The sequence below is a fragment of the Xenopus laevis genome, chromosome 1S (genome assembly GCF_017654675.1).
Source record: "Xenopus laevis strain J_2021 chromosome 1S, Xenopus_laevis_v10.1, whole genome shotgun sequence".
Lineage (NCBI taxonomy): Eukaryota > Metazoa > Chordata > Amphibia > Anura > Pipidae > Xenopus > Xenopus laevis.
Genome location: NC_054372.1, coordinates 149,998,231 through 150,007,341, shown reverse-complemented (window position 1 = coordinate 150,007,341; position 9,111 = coordinate 149,998,231). Strand labels below are relative to the sequence as shown.

Sequence of the window (9,111 nt, the reverse complement as noted above, 5' to 3'; positions counted from 1 at the left end):
GCACAATGGATCAGAACCAAGTGATAATGAGGTGGCAGACAGATAGTGTGGACAATGGGAGAGGTGAAAAGAATGTGCACTTACCAAATGTTGCAAGGCCGCAGACCCTTGTGACATATTTCTTTTTGGCTCTGGGAATTTTTGCTATAGTAATCTTTTGAGGTACAGTCTTTTTCTTCTGCTTAATTTGACCTCGGCCACCAATAGAATGAAAAAAATATACATGGTAAAGTTTGGGTTTATAGAAAAGTTATGCTAAATTAAAGGAACATAAAGCAAATAAAGTATACATTGCCTGACAAATTGTACGACTTTTGATATTTTATTTTCCTACTTTCCAGTCTCTCACAATAATAGACTAATTCCAGGACAACAAGAGACAAATGCTTGAACTTTTTTCCAAGAAACGATACAACAATGTATCCGTTTGTTTGTAAACAATGTACCCTTATGTACAGTGCCACAGATAATGTTGTTGCTTTATAAGTAAATAGAATAATATTACTACATGTGAACCTGTAAGATTTAGGGGCAGATTTAAGTGTGAGATTAGAACTCACCTCACTTTCTGTTCATTCCTATGGGAGTTTTAGAATCATATTTATCAATTGAGTTCAACATTTGATAAATATGCTATTAGAAATCCTATAGGAATGAATAGAAAGTGAGTGAGTTTTTCTGTGGTGAGCTCTAATTTCACACTTTGATAAATCTGCCCCTTCGTTTTCTTACTGACTGCATAGCACCACACAAAAAAACACTTTCCTTCTTGCAGGGCTGGATTTACCCTTCCTGCCCCTACTGTGCCTCCCCAGCTCCCCTCCCTCTAGTCCAAATCAGGCTGGCGAAGTGGCACCGCGGCTGCGCCGAGTGACGCCACGGTAACGCGCATGCGCAGTCATGTGATGACGTCATTGTGCGCAGCCCGGAAGAGAAGCTCTGCACCAGCACCGCCACTGCTCTGCGCTCTCTACTATCTCTCTGTAGGAATGAAGACAGAGCTGAGTAGAGCACAGGCGCACAGCAGTCAGGAGCCCGGGTTGGGGTGGATTAGAGTTAGAGAAGATGTTAGGGGCACCTACTTGCCGCCCCTAACATCTTGCCACCCTAGGCCTAGGCGGCCTCTCCCCAAATCAGGGCCTGCCTTCTTGGCACCCACCAGAGAAATATTTTCCCCATAACATTCGAAGATTGTCTCAACCCTACTTTCCCTTATGGTTTTCCCTTACTGTTTTTACTGTGCTGAAATGCATACTCATGGTGACCAGCTCTGTGTTGAATTTATTTCTCCTACAAAAAAACAGGACCAGGCTGTTTGTAATCCGTAAGCAACTCAGTGTGTCTGAGCAGTCTGCAACCAATAAAAGGACGAGGAGCTCACAAATAAATCATTAAATCTAATTTCAGAATTCTAAAATAATGACAGTCGCTTTTTAAGACAATGGGAAGAATGATTTATCATTTTTTTGCTTCTTTTAAAAACTAGACAAAGAATGCCAAGATTTCCAAACCTCTTTTTTGCTTCTTTTTTTCTTCTTCTTCACCTGAAGTTGCGTGGCCTTCAACAGAACCAGTTTCTTGTTTTGGAATAATTCCTTAGGAAAGAAAATGGTAAAAAAACAATAAATTGGCCTATGTGCCCAGTGACAGATGCATCACATTCATACATGTTTCTACACAAAGGGTGCACTGGCAATTTGTGACATTAAGCACTCCCATGTTACTTTACAGGTATTTGGCCAATATATTGTCTATATTGTAATTTAGGTATGTGCACTTGGAGATGTCACTTAATGAGGGGGGGAGGAGTTATCACCCCTATATCTTTATATACCTGTGACCTGAGTTACACATGTGAGAGCACTTGAGAAAGGAGGTTATACCTCAGAAATCTTATGTGGAGATCTCAATAAATTACCATAAGGATTTAGCATGATTGCTACAGTGTGTGCCATCTGATTTCATTTATATCCAATTGATACACTGAACTTTTGGAGCAGCAGTTTCCAGATTGGGCACCACATTTTATTGTACTCCAAATCTTGGACTTTTTTTTGCAATTTGCGACATTAGCCTAATAAGAATTGGTTAAATTTAGAATTATGTACAGCTCTTTACTACACCAATGGCAATATCTTTAGAATTAAATTAGATGCATGCAGACATTACCTAATGTAAGCTTTGAAAACTCATCTGGAAAATTCTTTTCAAGCCACTGTCTGCACTTTGCAACGTCAGGCATGTACTCACAATACTGCAAAACAGAAAATAAATGTTAAGAACTGGGAAAATTCTATATTTAAAGGGATACTGTCATGGGAAAACATGTTTTTTTCAAAACGCATCAGTAAATAGTGCTGCTCCAGCAGAATTCTGCAATGAAATCCTTTTTTCAAAAGAGCAAACACTATTTTATATTCAATTTTGAAATCTGACATGGGGCTAGACATATTGTCAGTTTCCCGGCTGCCCCCAGTCATGTGACTTGTGCTCTGGTAAACTTTAGTCACTCTTTACTGCAAGTTGGAGTGATATCACCCCCCCCCCCAGCAGCCTAACAAAAGAACAATGGGAAGGTAACCAAATAGCAGCTCCCTAACACAAGATAACAGCTCCCTGGTAGATCTGAAAACAACACTCAATAGTAAAAGCCACGTCCCACTGAGACTGATTCAGTTACATTAAGTAGGAGAAATAACAGACTGCCAGAAAGTAGTTCCATCCTAAAGTGCAGGCACAAGTCACATGACTGGGGCAGCTGGGAAACTGACAATATGTCTAGCCCCATGTCAGATTTCAAAATTGAATATAAAAAAATCAGTTTGCTCTTTTGAGAATTGGATTTCAGTGCAGAAGTCTACTGGAGTAGCACTATTAACTGGTGTGTTTTGAAAAAAAACATGTTTTCCCATGACAGTATCCCATTAGGCAAAAGGTGTTTAAAGGGGCAACCTTCTTTAAGAACCTTTCAACATGAGCTTAAGAAACAGCACTTGTGCTTAACATACTTTTTGCCTAATATTTTAACCATGAAAAACCTATAGTGTTAGTAACTTGAGCTAATCAGGAAAACGGACGCTTGTGCAAGCTTGGACACCTGTACCATCTGATACCAGCAGTGTCCCTGCACCAGCTGCTTTACATGCTCTTATGCGCATGAAGATTTAAACAGGCATAATAATCTCATTAAATTAAATTAAAACCAAAACTATTGAAAAGGTCTTACCTCTGTTGGCAGAGAACACACTAAAGGAAAAAGAAAGAATAGTTAATTTCCATATATATATATATATATGTCATTTAAAATGCACAGCTGTAAATAATTATACTTGAATGAATTTCTAGTGAACTGCATTTCTGCAAATCATGAAAACCTGGTTTAGACCAATGGTGCTTGGGAATATATCAGGAGGTTTTCCGGGTTCTTTATTTTAATCAGGTATCACCTGATGACACCCACATTATTATTTGTCAGGCAATTATTGATTAAAACCTGCACTAATGATTTTTAGATGAGACAAAGCTGGCACCACCACAGGTGCATCAAAGTGTACCTTATTTCGGGGGAACTGTGGGGGTTGCCTGCCATTTTAATGGTACATTTAAGAGGTGAGTAAAAAAAATGGGCATGTAAAACATCATTGTCCTTCATTGCTGGTAATGCTACTGCATTTATTAAAAAAAACTACTGAAGGCAAAAGTCCCGACTAAATAAAACTATACAAGTTTTTGTGTATGTCCTTATGCTGTCTATAAATATTCATGTTTCCAAAGCAAAGAGGTTTAAAACATTCTAGGACTGCTTTTCTGTTTTATGTTCATGTTCAAAATAGGGAAAGATGGACATTATGCCATACTTCCAATATAAAAATTAGAACCTACACGAGATCATGTGGATAGATCAGTGCTAGTATGCTCAGTGATACAACATCACAATAATTATGAGAAAACATTATAATAGTGCAGCCTGGTACCAATGAAACAAAAAGGACTCTCACTAAACAACCCTGTTGAAAGGGTAAATGGATCCAACAGCACCTGGAAGCAGAATGAACTCAATGATGGTGCACAAACCCATACCCAACATGAAAAAAAGTTAATCAGAGCACAATTTTACAATTTCTAGCAGAATGTTTATGCCCACATTTTTAATTTATTTTTTTAATTTACTGTATTATTTATCTCCTTGATGTTATGAAGAGTATTGTTTACACAACATATAACAAACAAAAAAACAGACACACTGTGTGGAGTTGCCATCTTTTTTCAACTCCTAATGAGCTTATCCAACTCATTTTGTTTTACCTAAAATCTGCAAAATGCATTTAATTTTAATTTAGAAAAGGCATGATGGACTCTTCTATAAAATCATGTCTAATAAGCGCATTTATTTAAACCCTATTATGCACTTGCCTCCACAGTAAAGAACTTTAAGAGGAAAATCGCCATCAACTTTAGGGATTTTCAAATTGCCTTTGCAGTCTGATGGTATCGGCTCTGCATTCTCAATAGCTGTACTGGCCATCTGTTAGACCTGAAGTGGGAAAAGAAAAGTGGATACTGTAATATGTTCACTGCATTTATTGTAACTGAAATATATAGCAAACAAAGTGCCGTTTAATAAGAAATCCAAGTTAATGTAAAAAGACAATGACAGCAAAAAATGATAATTTTTGAGTAAAGTACTCAAACACTTCTGAACATTTCACACCATCATATACAGTGGTGTGAAAAACTATTTGCCCCCTTCCTGATTTCTTATTCTTTTGCATGTTTGTCACACTTAAATGTTTATGCTCATCAAAAACCGTTAACTATTAGTCAAAGAACATAATTGAACACAAAATGCAGTTTTTAAATGAAGGTTTACGTTATTAAGGGAGAAAAAAAACCTCCAAATCTACATGGGCCTGTGTGAAAAAGTGATTGCCCCCCTTGTTAAAAAATAACTTAACTGTGGTTTATCACACCTGAGTTCAATTTCAAAGGTTATAAAGCCATTTCTAAAGCTTTGGGACTCCAGCAAACCACAGTGAGAGCCATTATCCACAAATGGCAAAAACATGGAACAGTGGTGAACCTTCCCAGGAGTGGCCGGCCGACCAAAATTACCCCAAGAGCGCAGAGACAACTCATCCGAGAGGCCACAAAAGACCCCAGGACAACATCTAAAGAACTGCAGGCCTCACTTGCCTCAATTAAGGTCAGTGTTCACGACTCCACCATAAGAAAGAGACTGGGCAAAAACGGCCTGCATGGCAGATTTCCAAGGCGCAAACCACTTTTAAGCAAAAAGAACATTAAGGCTCGTCTCAATTTTGCTAAAAAACATCTCAATGATTGCCAAGACTTTTGGGAAAATACCTTGTGGACCGACGAGACAAAAGTTGAACTTTTTGGAAGGTGCGCGTCCCGTTACATCTGGCGTAAAAGTAACACAGCATTTCAGAAAAAGAACATCATACCAACAGTAAAATATGGTGGTGGTAGTGTGATGGTCTGGGGTTGTTTTGCTGCTTCAGGACCTGGAAGACTTGCTGTGATAGATGGAACCATGAATTCTACTGTCTACCAAAAAATCCTGAAGGAGAATGTCCGGCCATCTGTTCGTCAACTCAAGCTGAAGCGATCTTGGGTGCTGCAGCAGGACAATGACCCAAAACACACCAGCAAATCCACCTCTGAATGGCTGAAGAAAAACAAAATGAAGACTTTGGAGTGGCCTAGTCAAAGTCCTGACCTGAATCCTATTGAGATGTTGTGGCATGACCTTAAAAAGGCGGTTCATGCTAGAAAACCCTCAAATAAAGCTGAATTACAACAATTCTGCAAAGATGAGTGGGCCAAAATTCCTCCAGAGCGCTGTAAAAGACTCGCTGCAAGTTATCGCAAACGCTTGATTGCAGTTATTGCTGCTAAGGGTGGCCCAACCAGTTATTAGGTTCAGGGGGCAATTACTTTTTCACACAGGTTTGGATTTCTTTTCTCCCTAAATAATAAAAACCCTCATTTAAAAACTGCATTTTGTGTTTACTTGTGTTATCTTTGACTAATCTTTGATTAATAGTTAAATGTGTTTGATGATCAGAAACATTTTGTGTGACAAACATGCAAAAGAATAAGAAATCAGGAAGGGGGCAAATTGTTTTTCACACCACTGTAGCTCTATGCAGGCTGCATATATATTGTTTGGTTATATTTTCTATCTAGTAGTTTTTTTGTTTTTAGTGATTTTTCTTCTTCCTTGGTTTCAGGTAGTGCCATACGGGAGGCTATGGGACAAGGAATTCTGTAAAATGTAGTCATAAATCTAGATCATTGGTTTATGAAACATTTGGCCAGGCCCCACCTGTAATATAAAATATTACGGGTAGCTATAGGAATATCTAGTACAGTATATAAATTGTAAACTCTAATGGCCCTTTAAGGGCCTGTGCCTGTATCAAGGAGTAATGTGTTGTATTTACCGCATTCCTGCAATTCACTTCAGCTGCACTAGTGGTGCTGGTTCTCCGTTGACCCAGCAAGGTCCCTTAGCAACAGTGATTTTTGTATACGGATCCACATTCACTCAATTTTCTGCAGTTTTTTTTTATTATATTATCACCAAAAACAGTATTGTACTGTTTTTGGTGATAATATAATAAAAAAAAACAGCAGAAAATTGAATGAGTGCGGATCCTTATAAAAAAAAAAAATCACTGTATCAAGTAGAGCAGACAGGACCGCTTCCCATGGCAGTCTGGGAAACCATTGTAATGGCAATAAGATCAATGATAAAAGAAATGGTTATGGTTTTCCTGCTGAGATTTAGATTTTTACTTTTCCAAACATTAGCAATAGGGTACAGTTACTGTAACAAACCAATGTAGTAGGGAGGAGGACGAGTGACTGGGGGAGGAAAACAAACCACAAAGGTAGGAGAACATATTGATCAGGGCCAGATTTATATACTGTGCGCCCATAGGCCACCCAACCCAATCCCCCATGCACCGGACCTGCTTCCCCATACACAACTCGATCCTCTCACGCAGCCCCACTGCTCAGCTCCATCGCTTTAGTAGTTTCTTGTTTGCCAGCGCTGGTGACTAGATGGGAGATTCAAACTGACAAATCTCCTGCTCAGTCCCAAGTTTCAATGCAGCCAGCATTCCGCCCCCAGCTCTCTGCCGCCCCCTGGGCCTACCCACAATTCTGGGCCTGATATTGGTGACAACTGATAGGGTAAATGGGGAGGGGCACATAGAATGACAAGCTGTGAAGAAGGTGCATATAAAAGTTTTAGTACTACAGGTATGGGATCTGTTATTCAGAAACCTGTTATCCAGAAAGCTCAGAATTACGGAATTGTCATCTCCCATAGACTCCATTTTATACAGTTTTTTTAAAAATGATTTCCTTTTCCCCTGCAATAATAAAACAGTAGCTTGATCCCAACTAAGATATAATTAATCCTTATTGGAAGCAATGCCAGCCTATTGGGTTTATTTAAAGCTTGCATGAATTTTTTAGTAATATGAAGATCCTAAGTAAGGAAAGATCCAATATCTGGCAACCCCCAGGTCCCGAGCATTCTGGATAACAGGTCCCATACCTGTACTAGGAAATGCCAGATGAATCACATAAATAAAACAAGGCTTTAGGGGGAAGGCTATTAATACTAATATGCACACTGTAAGTGTAAAATCTCTTACACCAGTCACTAATATGATCAGAACAGACTACATCACGCCTAGGACACCGCATAACAAATGAAGGACACTTATTTGGAATCCTATGAATTTAACAGTATGGAGTTTAGTTCTGTTGGCAGTGGCATCTGTACAACACAATATTAAACACAGCTGAGCCCCATGAAAGGAAAGAGGTTGGTAATTGACATTAAAACCGATTACGACACAAGCCATATTTGATTCAGTCTCAATGGTAGATCAGCCCGTGGTGTCTCATGCTGCACTGACTACTCAAATCCCAAGCCTTATAGAACCTAAATAGCCCAGTAACCATGATGCGTCAGAATCACAGGGCGGCGGCAGCGGCTCGGCAGACTATAATATGACAACCGAGCAGGTACAACAAAACGGACATTAAGAGTTAGTAAGCTATTTCGCCCACTATTTTTTCCTACCTCGGTTATGCCAAATTGAGAAGCAAGGAATTGAGATCCTCCTCCAAGCCTCGCTTTAGGGTAGCGTCCACATTGATTGGCTCGGGTTCATCATGTGATACAGCTTGCGCCTATCACTAGTGCATGCTGGTAAATATAGTTTCCCGTTTCTTAAAATTTACAGTACAAATGAACAGCTGCAATACAAGTCCCAGAATGCTACTGAAATAAAGGCGTTACTTATGAATATGTCCTGTATTAATTTGTCTATTGGCCGTTGGTTACACTTGATATCCGCAGCACCTTTTGGAAACAAAGTTACACAACACACACACATGCAATACTTGTTGCTGTAATAAATTTTGTTTCATAATATGAAATAAGAGAATTTGAATCACCAAGCCGTCTGGTGTAAAGTTATGTGTGCACTATTCTCTATTGTATTCTCTGCTTCTGAGAGTAGAATAGAGAATAGTGCACACATCACTTTACACCAGGCGCTTGGTGAGTGATTCAAATTCAAAGGTGATTCTGGATTTTAATATGTGTAAGTAATTGTATAAATATGACGTTTCTTGTGTATTAATCTGTACACTTTATAATATAGACACAGGGTGCTTAATTCTACTGTTATGAACATATTAGTCAAAGATTGGACCTGTGGACAGGGGCGTAACTATAGAGGAAGCAGACCCTGCGGCTGCAGGGGGCCCAGGAGGTATAGGTGCCCCACGAGGCCCTAATTCATATACAATTTCAATAAATATTGGAGAAACAAGTCAACTTCAACTTAATTAACGGGAGCATCTTGTTCACGTACCCAATCCAGCCCGGTCTTTGGGGAGGGTGGGGGGCCATCCAGTGAATGGTCATTTGTTTCTTGGCATAAAAAAGTAGGGATCTGAGTAATATCCTGGTACTACTGAGTGGCACCATGTCGTCAACTACACCCAGTAGGCATATTTCGGGGGTTTGTAGTGGGGGCAGGGACAGGACCTCAACAA

The 9,111-nt window shown here is 39.3% G+C and overlaps 1 protein-coding gene across 1 annotated transcript in view; it reads right to left on the bottom strand.

The window, feature by feature from the left end:
- Positions 1-8,261, bottom strand: part of denr.S (density-regulated protein S homeolog) — an 18,148-nt gene extending 9,887 nt beyond the window's left edge. The window contains exons 1-6 of the mRNA XM_018242533.2: positions 8,129-8,261; positions 4,414-4,534; positions 3,227-3,246; positions 2,170-2,254; positions 1,512-1,595; positions 85-201 (exon numbers count right to left, since the gene is read on the bottom strand). Coding sequence (XP_018098022.1) covers positions 85-201; positions 1,512-1,595; positions 2,170-2,254; positions 3,227-3,246; positions 4,414-4,525 — 418 coding nt within the window. The 5' untranslated portion in view covers positions 4,526-4,534; positions 8,129-8,261. The remainder of the gene's footprint in view (positions 1-84; positions 202-1,511; positions 1,596-2,169; positions 2,255-3,226; positions 3,247-4,413; positions 4,535-8,128) is intronic.
- Between the last annotated feature and the right edge of the window lie 850 nt (positions 8,262-9,111).